The sequence below is a fragment of the Leptidea sinapis genome, chromosome 34 (assembly GCF_905404315.1).
Source record: "Leptidea sinapis chromosome 34, ilLepSina1.1, whole genome shotgun sequence".
Lineage (NCBI taxonomy): Eukaryota > Metazoa > Arthropoda > Insecta > Lepidoptera > Pieridae > Leptidea > Leptidea sinapis.
Window position 1 is genome coordinate 6,880,789 of NC_066298.1, and position 19,845 is coordinate 6,900,633.

At 35.4% G+C, this 19,845-nt stretch overlaps 1 protein-coding gene and 1 non-coding gene across 2 annotated transcripts in view; both read right to left on the reverse strand.

The window, feature by feature from the left end:
- LOC126974841 (intermembrane lipid transfer protein VPS13A-like) overlaps positions 1–19,845 on the reverse strand; it is a 73,502-nt gene that overhangs the window by 40,441 nt on the left and 13,216 nt on the right. The window contains exons 8-22 of the mRNA XM_050822510.1: positions 19,534–19,664; positions 18,979–19,173; positions 16,598–16,806; positions 15,552–15,696; positions 13,763–13,899; positions 12,844–13,113; positions 11,152–11,330; positions 10,303–10,532; positions 9,466–9,608; positions 7,905–8,039; positions 6,280–6,451; positions 5,679–5,825; positions 4,379–4,507; positions 1,690–1,756; positions 1,369–1,526 (exon numbers count right to left, since the gene is read on the reverse strand). Of these exons, the coding sequence (XP_050678467.1) occupies positions 1,369–1,526; positions 1,690–1,756; positions 4,379–4,507; positions 5,679–5,825; positions 6,280–6,451; positions 7,905–8,039; positions 9,466–9,608; positions 10,303–10,532; positions 11,152–11,330; positions 12,844–13,113; positions 13,763–13,899; positions 15,552–15,696; positions 16,598–16,806; positions 18,979–19,173; positions 19,534–19,664 (2,447 nt within the window). The remainder of the gene's footprint in view (positions 1–1,368; positions 1,527–1,689; positions 1,757–4,378; positions 4,508–5,678; positions 5,826–6,279; positions 6,452–7,904; positions 8,040–9,465; positions 9,609–10,302; positions 10,533–11,151; positions 11,331–12,843; positions 13,114–13,762; positions 13,900–15,551; positions 15,697–16,597; positions 16,807–18,978; positions 19,174–19,533; positions 19,665–19,845) is intronic.
- Positions 18,334–18,417, reverse strand: Trnal-uaa (transfer RNA leucine (anticodon UAA)). The gene has a single exon. It is a non-coding gene; the product is annotated as a tRNA-Leu (tRNA).

The following is a 19,845-nucleotide window of genomic DNA, read 5'->3' on the forward strand; positions in this document are numbered from 1 at the left end:
CAACAAAAACAATAACAAAGTAATATTTTTATCTAGAAAATACTGTATCAAGAGATGATTCGTAAGACAACGAATCATAATAAAACCATTCACATAATATTGTGACTGCTATGCGCACCTGATGAGGCATAAAAAGATCACCGACACAGACACGCACACACCGCCTTCGCAGGCGTAGGCGCGGTCAACCACCGCAAACCACTGGCACTCGTCACTCTGACGATGGCCAGCGGCCCGCACCCTAGATACACCACACATTGTTTTGATACCCGACGAGACGTTAGTCCTCGTCCTGTAATCGTTTCAGTACACTCACTCACACACGGACTGACAGACGGACTGACATACACCACTTACACAATCACAAACACACTCCACAAACAGACACAAACACAAACATACATGCAGACTAACATTTACACTACTTACACACATACAAACATACATACATACAATCATAACACATACACACACACTTACATACATTACACTAAACATCACCAAACTCGCCGGCGAGTGTGTTCTTCCCATCTTTTCATCTTCATTTCATCTGCATTTTCATTTTCATTCTCTCTCCTTCCCACAAGCACACAGCCGGTCTGAGGTTCGAGTCTCCTTAGGAGACGCCCCGCGACTGTTGTTGCGTAGTCTTTGCGGCCTCCACGGCCCACGTCCTACTTCGCTGTGAAAGCCAGGGCTGCTAACAGCACAGAGGAGGTTTTAGTCGGTATGGGGCGTCCGCTTACGCGGACACTCGAGTCCTACATATTACGCCCCGTTCCGGGGCGTAAATACGTAACAGTATTTCCTCCTCTCAAAAAAAAAAAAAAAAAAAGAGGCATAAAAAAGTTATAAAAGGCATTTATTTTCTCAAAATTGATTCTTTTGGAAATTTTGGTGTCATTTCTAATATACTAGATACTATTACCGCTTCGGAAATAAATGGCGCTCTGAGAGAGAAGAAGCGGCGCAAGAAACTCTCTCAGCATTCTTTTTTTTGGGCTCTTTTTAATAAAAATATACAATTTTGTACTGTCATTGCTATTGCTATAAAATAATCATAATATAGTTCGAGGTTGTCCGATAATTTAGATATTCAGCTGTGGAGTAATAGGAATTACGACAGAGCCATTTTTCAATAAAACATGTAAATTTATTTATAGATAGTGCCTGAACAGTGGCTGGGACTTTATTATAAAAGTGTATACATTTACTCTTAAAGCTATTATGTATCTTATGAAGCCTTCTAGGATTAGAATTAGTTATAATAATGAAAATGACTATTAAGAGCAAAATCACTATTAAAAGCCTCTTTACATCGGGTGAGCTAATAACTTATTCCGTCAATTATTCCAATAATAATTTTACCTGCACTTCTAGCGTCCCCGCGAGCGTCATGACAGCTCGAGACAGCGTGACATTGTCCAGTTTGAACAGAACGTTGTCTATGACCGGACTCGGGATGGAGCTGCTCGCGTCCAAGCTCATGTTCACCGTCTTGAAAAAATTCTCAACCAGCAAATCTCCTATCAAAATAATTATCCACATTATCATTAAATCCATGTTTATCTCTACTTAACTACAAACGGGAAAATAACTAGTATCCTTAAATGTCCGTCTGCATATTAATCTCAATTAAACTCAGTAAATTAAACGCATGATTAGAAAAAATATGAGAACTTTACATACCCAAATTTAACACTAACAGATTCGGCGATGACGGCTTCTGCGGTAAAAGTAATACAGGAGCGTGGATCTGAAAAAGGTTGTTAAAACGTTAATTAAACTAAACACAATGTTAAATAATATTTTTCGCTTTTGAAACAATTTTGGGTCCGTTTTTGAAGATGACCAAGGAGTTTGCAATGTTTGAGTATGTAATTCAGATTGAAGTCCAAATATTTTTATTCAAAATAGGGTTTAACCCATTCGAATAAGTATGCCTCAGACTTGAGAAGAACGGGGTTAAGAAACTTTAGGAATGGAGCCTAATATTCTAGTAATTTAATGAAAAGACTTTAGAAAGTAAAAGGTAACATTTATAGTTTTTGCAAATAGGTGAAGGACCAACAATTAAAAAAACATATAGGTGATGACTCCACCTAGTATGTGGGTCTTTGTATTCTTTTAAATATTGTTTATTCTTCTAATATTGTCCTTACACAAAAATAACAAATTAGTCAAAAATAGTGATTTATTACTTAGATTAAAGATTGGTCTTCGCTGCGCTCCGACTACTCCGGTATCTACCGCAGGCGTAGTCGTAAATTGCAACTAGGACGCCCAAATGGGCGTACTCGAGCAAGTCTCGAACAATGTGTGACATTGACGTGCCAAATGCTATGTTAATCTTTGCTAATAATTGAAACTAAAATAACTGCCGGGTTGCGTAGTAAAACTAGTCAGTAAGTATTTCGTAATTTATTTATTTCAATTTTTAAATTAAAAATTTTAATTTTAAATTAAAATTATAATAATTATAATAAATTACCAGAGCATGTGAGAAACTGGCCTAAAAGGGAATTTAAACATAAACTTAAAATATATTTAGCGCATAAATGTTATTATAAGATCAGTGAATTTTTAATAGAAAATAACTTTGAAGCCTTGAAGTAACATTGACAAATAAGTATTTAGTAACTGCGTATTTGGAACATAATTTTTAATTTAACTATGACATTTATAATATTTTTTCTTAATAATGATATGGTCGCTCTTATTTTTAACTTCATGATGCAATTAATTTAATTCAACTTTATTTCATGATGTAATCAATTTTGTTTTATGATAATTATTATGATTTGATTACAATATCTATATGTCAAATATTTGTATGCTCAATAACGGGCACGACTTGGAGAGCTAAAATGTATTTAAATAATGTATCTATAATGTATTATCCTAGTCAACAAATAAAGATCTTACTTACTTACTAAATTAAGACGAAGCATAATTTACAAAATTTGAAAGATGCCATTGAGTGTCAAGATGCCACGCACATGATCTAACAATTGCCGTATTAAAGAAGCTCTTAGGTATTGCGGTATCTATTTGGAGCGCAGCGGAGACCAATACTTAATCTAAGATTTATTATTTTGTGAATCTCTCTTTTGAGTATTGCTATTATAGCTTTTTTTATGGCAATTGAGAACGTTTTGTTTAACGTCGTTTACGATAATATCATTACTGTGATATATTGTTTTGTTTTCACGTAGTACGAATTATTTTAAACTTAATTTCAAGTTCGCGTTTTTGTTTTGTGTTTGGTATTATCTTGTATTTATAATGTGAATATCCGAACTCAATATAGCTTGGCATAATGGCTAAGTCACATGGTTTAGCGACGCTAATATACTGGATGTTAAAAATACTATATCTTGAGGTGTATATTGGTTTCAAGTATTGAGAACAAATAAATATTGATTGTCAGAAAATAAGCACATAAAAAAAAGTAAAAAAAAAGATTATTTGTATACCCAATGATAAAATGTGACTTATGATAAAATGAAATTAGTTTGTGACGCCGCTTCGCGCAGCTGATGCTAACTTATCGTAGCATTTAAATCTGAGGGGCTTGGATTTTTATTTTTGAAGTAAATTTCTTTACGCGTGTCTTGGGGGTAACTCAGAATATTTTTCTGACGGAAGTAACGTTAGTACTTCCGGCAGAAAAAGTCAATTGAAACAATTTTTAACCATTATAATTTAATGGTTTAAAAATTGTTTCAAATTGATCAGTAATATTTTCTGACAATCTACAAGTGTTTTTGTTCATTTATGACTACTTTGTAATAAATAATAAATAAAAGTTCTCAGTCTATCGTTTGCGACATTCGTTAATTTTTCTTCGTCCATCGCAAACGGTCCAAGTCCATATTCGTTAATATTCTTGTATGTCTTGTTGTCTGACCCAGCAAACGTTGTATTTCCGATATTAAAACGCGATACAAAAGTAACTGTTGATCGTAGATGGATGAAAATTTGATCAAGCAATTTTAAAAAAAATGTCAAAAAAAATAAAAAAAAATCGTGTGGACCACCCTTAACATTTAGGGGTATGAAAATATAGATATTGGCCGATTCTCAGACCTACTCAATATGCTCACAAAATTTCATGAGAATCGGTTTAGGAGGAGTACGGGAACGAACATTGTGACACGAGAATTTTATTTATAAGATTTATTAATAACACGGCTTTAATTAATGTAAGTATATATTTAATGGAATAAACGAAGTCTGTCTTTGAACTTTTTAAGAATATTCGTTATATACGATGGATGTCTCACACTTATTTTTAGTGGTGTGTTACTTCAACTTCATATTCGTGTCAATTATTGTACAGGGTTTTTTAAACATAGTGTTTATACAATGAAGCAACCTCGATAGCCAGGCTCAACTTCAGTGGCGATGTCCTGATGTCTTCTCTGGCAGCTCGCTCCAGCGCGGCTTCGCTCATGACGCCCGCGGCACCACACTGACTGCTGGGCAAGACGGACTCCAGGAATTGCTGATGAACAAATTTAAATTTCTTTCACTACGTACTTTTCTTTTTTTATTTTATTCATATATTATGTAATTCTGTACTAACCGACATAATCATATCAAAACTACATACATCATATAATACGTCGAAAGTATTATAATATCAGGAATTATAAATAAATAAGTACTCTCGAAATTCAACCTTAAAGATTGATGCACAGGTACACTATAATATTTTATCAAAGTATTTTTAGCAAATTCTTGTGAAATTAAAAGCACAGACTATAACTAAGTGGAAGTTATACCTATATTTGGATAATAATAGGGATTTAAGTATAAAATTGCCGTTGTGGAATACTGGCTTCTTTGGATGAAAGTAAAACCTCCTTTACATGAAAGCTTGAACATCTCATGAGATTGTTTGGCTATCAACTATTTATCAATTTGATACGGTGAGCGTTAACGAGAAGAAGTGGCAAGAAACTCATTTGCCACTTTTTTTTATCTATGCTTACTTACAGTTTCAATACTTTACATTATATTTTATACTATGTTTGTAAAGTTATGCACCAAAATTACTCAAACGTTTTGACTAAGATGTGTTAAACAATAACTGATTATTATTTTTCAAAAAACTCAAAGAGTGTCGAATAAGCATTTTAAAATATCTGCACAGGGTCTGTTAAGTCCAAAATTGTACAGCAAACGACATAAACGACGATTCCGTGATATGGCAGAAATGTACCAAACTAAAAATTAATTATCGCATATTTGACGCATCTATATTTAGCCCATCACTGCAATTCAAATAATATATCTTACTAGCTGACCCGACAGACGTTGTTCTGTATATAATAAATAAAATAATGTTCTTTTTATGAATTTGTCAATAATATATCATAACATCAAGAATTGCTTCGTAAAAATGCACCCTGTTGTTGTAATGAAATTGTTTCACAGCATAACTGTCAAACCGTTGCGTCAATAAATTCGACGGGGTTCGCATCAATGGAAAAACAAATATGTTGTTTTTATTTAATTCCGAGCATTTTCCTATTTATTCACCTTTTAAACCTTCCCTGTGCTTCCACAAATAATTCAAGACCAAAATTAGCCAAATCGATCCGGCCGTTCTCTAGTTTTAGCGAGACTAACGAACAGCAATTCTATTTTTATATATATAGATATGTCACCACCTGCAGACTGTATATAAATGAGCAGAACAGCACGACGTGAAGTCGACCGATATAGATCCGAAGCTCAGCTCGCGGCCTGGTGCCGAGTCCAGCAGAAGACCGAACGTACTTCATCTCCAATACTTTGTCCTCGTCTGGCCAAATTAGCTGGAGAAATAGAAACGCAAATTAAAAACACTTATAGGGAAATGATAGTGGTGTGCTATTTTACAGTAAGTAAGTAGGTACTACTTGAAGAGATAATAAATTTGTAACCAGTACGCTGCAAAATAAACCAGAAAAAAACCTTCAAACTTATGTAATGTAAATTTGTAACGGCAACATTTTTAATAAAAAATATGTACTCTCAGTAGCAAATAAACGATATTTTGGACGGAAGTGACCAGCTAAATAGGAGATCGATTGTCCACAGGATGAGAAACACGGGCATTATAGAGTTATTTACACACATAAGATATTTTTCTAAGACAGATCACTGTTTTAAAGGGTTATCACTACAATAATAAATACAGAAACGTGAGACTTTTAGATATTCCTTGAGAGCCCTTACTACATTATACATAGCAGTTCATATAAGGGTGTTCCTGTGCAGCTTGTGTACCTTAGAGTAAAGTGTGGCCTCTGACAGGTCATCCAGCTGCAACGAGCCCAGGTACAGCTTGAATATCAGGCGGTCGTTGGCGCGGAACACACAGTCACTCTCCAGCGCCCTGATGCGCCACTCCACAGCCGAACCCTCGCCTTGCCAAGCGCGAACCGTTACTCCCGTCACACTGAGTTCAAACATTTTTGATAAAATACGTTTTAACGATTTACATGGTAAGGGACACTTATAATAAAACGGTGATGGGTATATACCCAATATGTATATACACAATATGATCGCAGAAAGTGCTACAGGTCAGGATACATATCTATTGCACCTTCGGTTTGTTTCTCACAGAGGAAAGAACCGATTTGGTTGCAGTTACTGAAGTTTTGATAATAATCTAATGTAACTGATGTTTATAAAAACAAACAAACTTAAAAAAAATTGCGTGAGTACAAAGTTAACATGTCAGAAGTGAAACCTGCATTGTGCATAAACCTCTAAACTGCATATGAAGTTCTCCCAACTGCTATGAAAGACATTACTATCACCGCTACCATATTTATGGTATGGTATCCATGTAGTAATACGTCGTGCGCATGACGTCAGAATATTTTAAGGTATACTCGCGTCATACGTAAGACTTTCTCTTCTTCAACTATGATCGCCTTAAACCAAAACACTGTATAATGCTTCCTATCTCATTTTCTCCCACATTAAATCATGTCTCTTTTTACCTCGTCTTGCTTTTTCGTTTCATCGACTTTCAAATCGGAATGATGCTAAAGAAACTTTCACTTCAAAAAACGGACTCATTACATAGAAACGTAACACAGATGTAACAAATAGGAGTATTCCACGACATTTAGAAATAGAATTGCAGAAAATAAGCAATTTTAAACGAAACTTTAGAAAATTTCACTACGACACGTTAGATATTATGCTCATTATTTAATTTTGTGGTACAATAAATGGTAACTGGTGAACTGTGTATAAAATTGAAAATATAATTATGCAAAGGATTTACTTTTTCTTTTTAATTTATTAGATTGGAACTCAAGAATATATAAGAAAATATAAAGGCCAAATAAACAAATAGTAATAATATGTAGTGAAACTTGGACACGATTTTCTACATTACCTACTTTTTTATACATACGTACTACATATATTGTACTATCACCGCGTTAAGGGATCTTTCCGAAAATAAATTTCAAATCAAATCATCTTTACTTGCCAGTTCTTTGAAAGTAGGCAAAGTTTAACATAATTTTATTTCAGTGTCAATAATTTGGCAAGTGCTAGGTTATAATCTTGTAGTGTAAATACTTAATATTGAGGGTATTTGTAAATTATTTAGTTTGTAATGTTATTCATATTCTTAGCACCTAAATGTTAATGCTTTTGTTTTGTTTTTTTTTCTGTAGAATATTTAATATTTGCATGTAATATTAAGTTGTTTCCTTTTTCTTTTAATATTAATTAAGTATTAAACTTTAAATTTAAATAATATGATATGTATTCCGACGACCTTATTGTACACGGTAAAACACGAATGAGTTTATGTATGTACAATAATTTTGTTATCAATAATTTGTAATAAGAAATAAATAAATAAGTAGACGTTATAGTCTTACCGCATAGAGTAGCTGAACTTCGTAGCTCCGGGTGGTACTGGGGGATCAATTTCAGGCTTCATCAGCAAGTCCCACAGTCGCTGTGAGCGAGGCGCCAGCACGCTTCTGATGTTCAGCGCGTGACGGTCCTTAACTCTGAGAGATATTCATTTGAAACTCAGTCTACCTTTTACTTGTAGTTCAAGCATGAAAATACTCGCCTTCATACAATTTACCAGTGGAAGGCTCTTTTGCACAGGATGCCAGCTAGATTATGGGTACCACAACGGCCGCCTTTTCTGCCGTGAAGCAGCAATGTGTAAGCATTATTGTGTTTCGGTCTAAAGGGCGTCGTAGGTAGTGAAATTTCTGGGGAAATGAGACTTAACATCTTATGTCTCAAGGTGACGAGCACAACTGTAGTTTTGGGCTATTCAAGAATCTTGAGCGGCACCGCCTTGTAATGGGCAGGGCGTATCAATTACAATCAGCTGAACGTCCTGGTCGTCTCGTCCCGTATTTTCATTAAAAAAATACAAATTATGAAACAAGCAAAAATTATGCGAGGACACAACATAGGCGCAGGAAAAACAAGTCATAAAAGGGAAATAAAAGATTTAATAATTGAGGGATTTCACTGACAAACAGACGCGGCCATATGATCAGCTTTGTCAGCTCGGACCACTTTGATTACAGGAGCCTTAAATGTTATGATTCTTCCACAAAACAAAAGGCTGGTGAGTATCATGTTTTGAATAATATGATGTGATTTTATTGAACAGACTTCTAAAATATTACCCTGCCCTGCTTGCTTCAACCCTGCTTGCTTTTTACACTTATGTATTAAACCTAAAAGTGAACTTAATATTTGATCTAAACTGAAAAGGGTGTTGATAAACAAAAGAGTACGTATTGGTCCGCTTCATAATTTTTTTCCTTTTCAGGTACGAACTACGTAAAAGGAGAGGAGGATAAGATGCAATGTTCACACTATTCGCATGATTATATTGCCCAAATTTTCTCATTAACCTACTCCAATAGCCCTACACAGGATGATCGGTGGGTAATTTAATAGTTTGAAGGTGTAAGCTCCAATTCGACGAGTTTGTTTCATTTGCAAAACAAAGACGCGGGAGAGACCACCGACCATGTGGTTGTGTTCGGTAAAGCGGCTATACAGTTCAGTGCAGCCCTGTTTCACTACGACCATTGTGATCTATTACGAATCTCGTATGATAGTCACAGTTAACTATGGCTCACTTCTAAGATTGATTCATTTCATGAATATTGTTTTTATTATATCTTTTGCAGTGAGCTGACGTCAGGTGATTTAAGAATTCGTCTTTCCAAAGAGATCTGCCTACGTTTACGCTTTAAAAGACCATCCACCATAAGTGAGCACCGTGCTTATCCGTTGAAGACTGACACAAAAAAAGAATTACTTACTAAACAAATCTTGTGACTATATTTACAGTACTATGCCTACATAAAATTAGAACTATCATTACGTACCAAGAATACTAGCAGCATTTCCGCGGTGGATAGCGCGAAGATAGAACTTTGTTATTATTATGTTACTTACTTGAATTGGATATACTGAATGTATTTAATGAGTGTAGCTAAAGCTGCAGCGTGCGCGAGGATGTGGACTTCGCCGGTGTCTGCCACCAGGGCCTGTTCCACGTTGTGGAAGTGTGATCGGAACTCCGGACAATTGGCTCGAACCTATAAGTAAAACGTAATAATTTCAATATTTACATGCCGTATATTGACGGTCTCTATATGTTGTCTGTCAGAAGACGGTGAGAATTATTGAGATAACTACGCACTGGGTGGTGACATTAAGCTTGCACGGCTTAGCACCAGGTACAGATGTCAATCTACGTTCTTCTTTCAGAATAAGTCTAATTATGGACCTTAGTGATACAATCATCTTTTTCTTTTTTTATGAAAGAGGAGGACAAACAAGGATACTGTTCAACTGATGAAAATAGTTGTTGAATAGTTGATCTTTTATGATCGTAGTTTGCAGAATGATATGATATTGGCCTAAGACCTTCATCGATACCATGGTATTGGAACCTTGATTGGATATACCGGCATAACTCCAGTGATTCCTGTGGTGTTGAAGTAGAAGGTTAGCGGTGGTGATCACCTACCATATTTTACCTTGACTATCATAGGTGTTGAGTATAATATTATAAATAAGTTAGGACCAGGTGTAAAAACTGGGCCCTTTTTAGAGGTCTTTTAGAGGTTATATTCAAATCGTAAGAGCCGTTTCCAGATAAGCTAAATGTATACAATAAGTAATTGCTTGTTTAATTAGTATTACATTTGACTTTGCGATCTTGTGAATCATCAGATCATTTGACCTCCAATTTCAATAAAATTTAGGTTATAACAATAGCTAGTCTACCTTTCTGTAGAGCAAATTGAAGAGTTCTCCAGAAGTGGTGAGCAGCTCCAGATACTGGCCAGTGCTGCTGTGGTGTTGCTTGTCGGTCAGCAAGGCGGAGCCCACTGACAGTTGGACGGCCGGTCCGTACGCCATCATCGCGATGTCCAGGCATACCTTAGTGATGCTGAGCATTACGTACGCCCGGTCCACTTGCTCGCACGACCGATTTAGGTTTATTACTATTTCACCTGAAATATTCATCTGAATTTAATGAAAGAGTCGCTATTGAGTTTCTTGCATGTTTTTCTCACGGACTTACATTTTTGGATTTCGGATTTACCTTTCCGAACATTATGTAAAAATATAATGATTTATAACTGCTAAATAATATGTCTATTGCTACCTGAATAATATTAATATTATTTGAATTTTAGACATTTATGGTTTTTTTACAATCTAGCAATGCTGGAAAAAAATTGAGAATCTAAATAATGAAAAGGTTAGAAAAAACTACTCATTAGCATCAATATATAATTTAACTGAATGTGTGAAATTTAGTCCTGACAATTAAGAAGCAGATATTCCTATATTATTTATATTAGCAGCAAAGGGTCAAGCAGTTCATAACCATATCCATCTAATTCACTGGTATAATACAAAATGTCTGTGCAAGGAACGAAATTTTATGCAAATCGTGCAGTTGTCAATAGAACGCCAACAAAAACGACAAAACATAAATACCTATTGATAAAAAGTAACCAAACCGTAAGTTAAATACATATTTGTTATAATATCTTATAGTCCGTCTATAATATTTTAAAAAATTTAAGGGACAAAGCGCGGAATTTATAATATTATGGTCCTCACCGATAACAAATCTCAGTAACATCTTAATGTTATTACTAGGCGATACATTGTCATCGAAACCAGGTAAATCCACGGATCTCGCGTATTCTTCCACATCCTCGTCGCTGATGTCCGTCGGAGGGAGAGAGTCTGCTGTCGGAGAGTGAAGATGCTCTCCGTCAACTTGTGTATCTCGGACGCTTGAAAAACAAAATGCATTAAAAAAAATAGTACATAGGTACTCATCCTTCAAGACACACAGATTGACCAAGACCACGAATTGCTTGCATTGGGCGCCTGCTCGAGATTAGGAGGAAAATATGAAAGTGCGTCATTATAAGCGATCACTGCTGAAAACGGGCTTATTTGATGTCATTTCGAGCTAGGAACAACATCCAAGGTAGATCACTATAAGGTATCATCCGAGTCATGGATGTTTAAATGTATTTATGTATGTTTATATGAATTTATGTATGTTTAAGTAAGTATATTGTATTAAATATATCATTGTCTTGTAACCCATAACACAGGCTATATATGCTTAACTTGGGGCAAGATAATTTGTGTAAATGTGTGTCAGTATTATTATTATTATTATTATCACTACATACTTCAGTTGTACGGGGAAGAAAATTGCCTAAAATAGACAATAGACACTTAGGATTTCAACAGAAGTTGATATTCATTGTAAGTTAAATAAAAGAGGATTTTTAAGGGTAGTTGGAATAATAAACGCCATGTATTATCAGCATTAGCTGGGTGACGTCACTCTGATTAATTTTAGCAAATAAGTAGTTCTGGCTGTGTTTGGTTCTAGTATACAACTTGACAGTTGAGATAATAATGATACTCGAGTCCGTGATAGTTTGTGATCAAATATGAAGTAAAAATCACAATAAAAATCAATATTAATTGTAAATTAATTAATAACACAACGCAAGGACACTCCGCGTACAGATTACACGCTAATCGCGGGGCGCGGAAGTACACAGCGGGAAACCATACACACGGACCTGTCTGCGCTTGGGCTTAACTAACGGAATTAGGAAATAATAAAGTAGGAAAAGGTACCTACTTTTATTACATAATTATTTGCGTTTTGCTTTCTTGATAAATTCGGTTAGTCGGTCGCCAACAGAATCGTAGTATACAAATCCAACAATAGTAAGCGGAAAAATCAAAACAGTGCAGCACAAAATATTTCCTTCTCATTCAGTTAAGACTATTATTACCTTTTATTTTTGAATTTTTTAGTCAGGTTTTTATTTGGACCTGGAGTTGTCCTAAGTTGTCCTCTTACTAACTGTACATCCGCCCGTGTAGGTGCGACAGAAATATTAAATCCAAGAGATAGGTAGTAACAAACTAGAGACGGCGCGTCAAATTAAGATACTTTTTGTAATTCAGATAGGTAGGTTTGTTTAATAATTTAATCTTAACAGTTTGTTATTTTTAAGTAATATCATTTACGAACTATGCGGGACTCGTACCCGCGCCTCTCGGATTCCTTCCTAGCGATTTTACAGACCGAGCCATCCGTTCGAGTGACACATCGATCGTAAATCTTGATAGTATGTCTTGTTCAACTCTCAGGTTGTCTGGTCAACTGTCCAACTGTTGATAAGAGCGCTCGGTTGAAGTAGTCAACCCCGAAACAAGAATATATATACTGACTTACTGCTAATTAAACAAAACATATTAAACTTTACTTACTTCTTTCTGCTAAAGTAAGTCGCGACAATTTTCTGTCTCAACTTAACCAGCTCGCCATAACCGGGATCGGCTGTCACTCTATCTATTTTCAGGCTCTCCGCTATCTCAGGATCTTCGAACTCTTCGGTGTAGTCGCAAGAGTCCATGAATGACACCGGCACAGTGTTGGGCACGGGAATGGGCAGGTTGTCAGCGAAATCCAAAATGGCCGCGATGATTCGATCCGATAGGTTCAGTTTTATATTCGACAGAGATAAATTTAGTTTATATCTGCAAATTCATATTATATTAACAATGACAAAATGCTAATCCGTATGAATACAAATAAGTGAGTTTTTTACTCATACTATTACAGCCTGAGGTTTACATCACAAAACAGAACAGTATTGCCAATATCATTTGCTTGCTCCCTCCCACTTATGAGCCTTACACGAGAAGTGACATTTCGCGATGTAAGTGTAAGTATTTTTACCAGCGGGAGGCTCACAGGATGCCGCCAGATTATGGGTACCACAGCGGCGCCTATTTCTGCCGTGCAGCAGTAATGCGTAAGCATTACTGTGTTTCGGTCTGAAGGGTGCCGTAGCTAGTGAAATTACTAAGCAAATGAGACTTAACATCTTACGTCTCAAGGTGACGAGCGCAATTGTAGTGCCACTCAGATTTTTTGGTGTTTTCGAGAAGAGAAGAGAGAGAGAAGAGCGGCACTGCATTGTTATGGGCGGGGCGTGTCAATTACCATCAGCTGAACGTCCTGCTCGTCTCGTCCCTTATTTTCATTTAAAAAAAAAGTATCTGTTAACATCATTAATGTATTGTTACCAAATTAAAGAACAATCCTTCTCAAATTCCTAATAAAGTTATTATGTTTTCCGCCTAGGGTAAGTTTATTCTTTAGTATTATGAGTATAAAGCATACCTGGGTAATAGTTTATAGTCCTTCTTGATACTAGTGGAGAAAACCAGCTGTGCCTTAACACGCGGAATAAGATGCATCTCCGAGTCTCCAAGTTTCCGTGACTCCCGCCATTCTTCGTTCCAAGCGCAGAATAATATCTGTTTAATAACTTAAATTGTTATAAGTTTCTTGTGAAATTCAAACTATAATGTAAATAATAAGAGAGGGCCTCCTGCAGATTACTCTATTATTAAGACTACTTGACGCAGTGAGGAATTGGATCTGAAACTTTCTCATGATGATGATAATTCTCAAGGATGAAATAAAAAGCTACAGTTAACAGGAATTGCTTGAGTGGAATCATTTTGAGATGAAGCTTTTAATACTACTGTGGTTTTGAATACTATTAAAACTATTTATTTATTTAAAACATCACAAAATCTACAGAACTTAAATAAGGTTATAATAATACTATTGTAGAACTTACTTCTAATAATGGATTTACTATATTTATAATAAGACGTTGTATTTGTGCGTGTGTGGTTTGGTGAGAGTGCGTGTGTGTGTTGTGTGTGTGTGTGTATAAATAAATAAACTACGGTTTTTTACCCGATAAGTAATAGCATTTTATCATCAGGCAATTATTTTATCATTTGGCTTTAAAAGTTAAGAAGGTTACATTGAAAAAGAGAATAAGTTTTTAATGCGAGTTCCGGCATGGAAATAAGTTTTTAAAGATAATTGCTTCTGTAGAAGAAACTTCGAATAGAAGAATGAACCCCGAGGAAGACCAGCCACTTAGTTAAATTATGATGAATTGAATGCGGATTCATAATGTGGACCCACTTTCATAAAATCGGTAAAATACATTAGTAGATCTTGAAAAATGGGTGTCACGTCATTAACTGACTTAAAAAGATATACATGCGTTGAAGCTTGCCTTATCATATTGAACATGACCACAGATATGAAAGGATTTTGGGGCGAATCGTGACGTATGAAACGTTGTTAAAAGCCCCAAAAATGCCCTAAAGACACAGCATAAAAGTGATGGTAACTGTTTGGTGGTGCACAGGTGATCACTATTATTCATTTCATTCATCATTTTCAGCCGGAAGACATCCACTGCTGGACAAAGGCCTCCCCCAAAGATCACCACGACGATCGGTTGACCACATCGTTGATCCGTCTTGTGTGGGGCCTACTAACACCGCATTTTCCGGTGCGTGGTCGCCATTCGAAGACTTTTCTGTCCCACCAGCCATCTGTCCGCAATCATTTGGGCTGTCGGTGACTTTGGTTCTCCTACGGAACTTCTCGTTTCTGATTCGAACTCGCAGGGAAACTCCAAAGATAGGCCTCTTCAATGCCCTCTAAGCGACCATGAGCTTTCTCATAAGCCCTATAGTTGGCGAAAACGTCTGTAATCCGTAAGTCATCAATGGCAACACACTCGTTGAAAACGTTCGCCTTCAGACACTGTGGTATTTGGGACGAGAATATTTTACACAGCTCAAGGAACAGTTTAACAGTAATATCTAGAAACCTTATCAACCTCCTCCGTTCTCGCTAGAACTGGCTACAATTACTTTTTTTCGCGATTTGGACAATTTTGTACTTAAACGTTAAAAATTTGCCAAACAATCCTCATGTGTTGCTTAAAAGTATCTAAAACGATCAAAGTCCCCGGGTGAGGCCATGAGAAATAGAATAAAAAACATATTTTATTGAAGGTTCCCTCGTGAACCCTTAATTCTAAGCATGATGGTAATAAGGACTAGTCTGGACACCATTCCAAGTCACGCTTTACCTGCGATGAGCATTCTACGTGGAAGCGATCGTACAGCTTCTCCTCAAGTTCCATGCAGGTCGCGTCTTCCAGCACCAGGTTCTGCGGCTGCAGGTCTGTCTTCACGAGGATCCTGTTCACGTCCAACACCAGCACACGACCTGGTCTGATATCATATTTTATCAATAACTAGTAGTATAGTTTTAATAAATTAATTGTTTAATAAACACGTTTTAATAATTTTTTAATTTGAAATTTGAAAATATTTTATATTGAAATAACATACTTTTAAGTACGATCTCAATAAAACATTAATAATCTCAATTCATATATTTTTTTCTCAATACAGTTGTTAAACAAAGTAAACGTACTTTCAGAGAAGAAATAGTACATTACGATACACGTGCGCACGAGTATCGTATACTATTTTGCCTATTATATTGCGCAAACTATAATTATTTTCAAACATTCCCGCACGCTCACCTCATTTCCAAACGCTCAGCTAACGCAACTAGAACGCAAATGCATGCGCAAAATCGAACTTTGCGCACGATAATAGGAAAATTACCGTTCGAAATTAAAAAGAAAATATTTTATTAAATTTCTTCTAAGCTTCTACTGCTTAGATTATTATCGATCGATACAATCAAAATATGACTCCATAATATGAAACTGAGTCAAACGCCATAAAGAAATTTTTCATCAAAATTACTCATTTTTATGGTCAACTCCCCCTTGACCAAAAAAGTTTTCCCCATATTTTCGCAGTTATTAAAACACACTGAATACATAATTAAATAGGTCAAAGGTCTTATTTGTGTTTCTATTGCGAAAATGTATTTACATCTTGTTTTGCTTAAATTATTGTAACAACTATTTTATATATCTAATAAATTAAAAAAGGTATATATTAAAAAACCAGGGCTTAGGCTATTCTAGGAAATTCAATAATTAGAAGGTAGTGTAACGATCTGATATGAAAAATTGAAAAAAATTTCGATATTACGAGCTATATTCAGATGTTTGAATAAAGTAATGGCTTATATTAATAGTAAAGCTCTACATACTTATGCAAGCAGCCGTGTTCAGGCACAATAAGACACGGTCCTTTGACGTCCACGTTCAGACTGAACACCTTCTTCCTGCTGATGGCATACACCAGAACCGGCTTGGTGATGGCGGCAGCATGCTCCAACGCCAGCGCGGCTTCTTCTAGAAGCTGCTGTGACGTCATCGAATGCGTTTGGAAGAAGTTGATCAGCTCCGTTATTGCGTGCTGAAAGTGTAATCAATAGATACTTAATAATCCTGTGCTCCTCCCACGCTGATTAGAGAAACCGATAAACGAAAAGATGTAGATAATGTAAGTTAAAAATATAATAGATACCTACAGACAGCTGCTCTTCGCTGTTGTGTCCCTGTGTTTGTTATGTTCAATTATTGATTTAATTGTTATTATTGGTACGTAATAATAATTATTTTAACAATTGTTTAGGTACATTGTGAGGTTATTGAGTGGTTAGTGATTGATCGTGGTTATATTAAATATATTGAAAAAACATTATAAATACATACTTATTAGACATTATAAAAAAAATCAATTTTTGTTATTTCTTATTTTAGTTATCACAAACCCATTGTAGGTATCTTTTGTAGAATACGAAAACCTTAAAAAAAAATTTTAAGCATATGTGTACCTAGATATTATAAAATATAATAAATTTAATTTCTGACTTGTTTCTCATTTTGTTCTAGATACTAAATACGATCCATAATAATACTACATAATACATTAAATTATCGCGGAACTGTTATTATGACGGGTACCTACTTGTCAGTCCCGCCATGACCACGATTCAAGCAAATGGATCGAAATATCGGCATCAAATCAATAAAATACATATCGTGAGTACCCGTCATAATAATTGCAACATAAAATTATTTCCTATATCTATAAAACAAAGTCCAGTTAGTTACACCACTTATAACACAAGAATGGCTGGACCAATTTTTATGATGTTTGATTTTTTTGGATTTCTCTTAGCCCGGAATAGGATAATACTAATAGGTAATTAAAATATCGAAAAAATTTAATGTGCCAATAAAGAATCCTTCAAATACTTGATTTGTTTTTATTTAATTAGGTAGGTACATATGTTTATTATCCTAACTAATAGTAAATTGAAATTAATAAAATCCAAAATATGCTCATTTATTGCCTAGAGGCAATAATTTAATACATATTAAGCAGTTAATATGTATTCAATTACTAAATATTAGCATTATGATGTTACATCACTAGCGCCATCTATCAAATTGCGTTGGAACAAGATTGACAGCTGTCGGTCTAGCGGAGCGCTGCAGCAAAAGTTATGGTGAATAAATGGTGATTATGACAAAAAGAAGGCAATTATTTATAGCAGGCATAGAACACCAAACCGTAAAATAAATGATAATAATAATATTATTATCCAACGTGTCCAACGTACCTACAATTTGTAACATACACTTATATGTACCTACTAGATTTTTTAGCTGTATCTTAGGTATAATATTTTAAATTTGACAGGCCTTCTAAGATAAACTTAACTAATTAATAATAAAATAAACGAGCTTAATATATTCTAATATTCCTATATTAAAAGATTTACATTTGTAAATGTGAGACTTGACACATGATAGAATTACACTATTATATGAAACAACAAAAGTAATATTATTTAATATCAGGATAATAATCAAAAGAAAATAAAACTATTATTATAATATGCTTTACTTATTCATAAAATAAAATAAAAACTTCTGTCAGGTGTGGGGTTCGAACCCACGCTCCCTCTCGGGAACCAGAGCTTAAATCTGGCGCCTTAGACCACTCGGCCAACCTGACTTGATATTCAAGTTTGAAATTAATGATTCAAACATTGAGCTACTAATAATGCTGCTTTTTGGTTGTATTTCAAGAAACACCCGTGAAAAGTACTTACTAATTACTATAATGTTTATGCCTTATCAATGGTTATTATCACTCGTGTAATCATACTGTAAAGTCGATGTTATGGTACATATTATACATATTTTTAGTGTGTTCCTATATTAATTTAAGCAAATAGGAATATAGGCGTAAAGTTTTATGAAAGACGATATCAGGTATACTTTTGGAAAATTATTTGATAATTGAATGAATAAAACCAAATATAAATTGTTTTGTTCTGTAGGAATTTATTAATCAAGAAATTCGCTTAAATCCCTATAAAGCTATGGGGTCGGTTTATATTATAAAGCAGGCCTTAAACGCTATTTAATAGACATGCGTGTTTATTAAGCACAGGTGTTTTTTACAGTAAAACCGTTAATTTAGCTAAATATGTCAAACTTTCCACTACCCTGTAAGAGACTATGTAACGGTCGCAGTAGGGAGCGGACCACAGTCCCATTGCCACCCTCATACCTCAACATATACAATCTCGAGCGGCTCCATGAGACAGTTAACCCCCAGGTCAGCGTGCGAGTTGCTGGGGTTCCGTTCCACGTCGAGGGCGACGGAGGTGCCCAGCGAGGACTCCCGCACCGTCCGCAGCAGATGCACCAGCTCTCCGTCAGCAGACAGGCCCTCTATCACCAAGTTGTCCGTACGGATTGACAGCTGGCGGATTCAAATTAATCAGATTTTTATCTCATATTTTCTTCTAGTTCTTTAACACGGAAGGAAATATTGGTTCAACCGTCGTACGTGTACATATTATGTATTTAAAGAAAACTTAGGGACAATTTTGAATGATTTCAAGGTTTATGACAACGTGTAAACAATCCCTTCACCGACAGTATTATACAAATAACATGTATTATAATTAATTAATAAGAAGGTGAGAAAGATACTTTTAGTAGATACGTTAGATCAAAGCCGGAAGAGCACCCACTATCGCGGCTCGCAGACATACCTACTCCGAGCCAACTAATACCAATTAATCATTGAAACAAGTTAACGAAATTTTGACTGGAATACCTTGTACGCTTTAGCAGAAGGTCTCGTCTCCAACGAAGCCAGGAACTGCGTGAGAGTCACAACCAGCACCTCTTTACTCCTGTTCATCAGCGTCACCGAGCAGTTTGATAGCGTCAAATTTATTTTGTGTTCTGCAACATATGTTGAAATACCTAATATTTAAAATTCATACTACTTGATATAGACGAATCTGTTGGTTGACTTGCCAGTCTATCCAAGACCGGTTAGAGAGTTATATGGGTGAGTAAGTGTGTGTTTTTGGAATAATATTGGCATAAATGAGTGCACGCATGTACAGGACCACCCATAAAA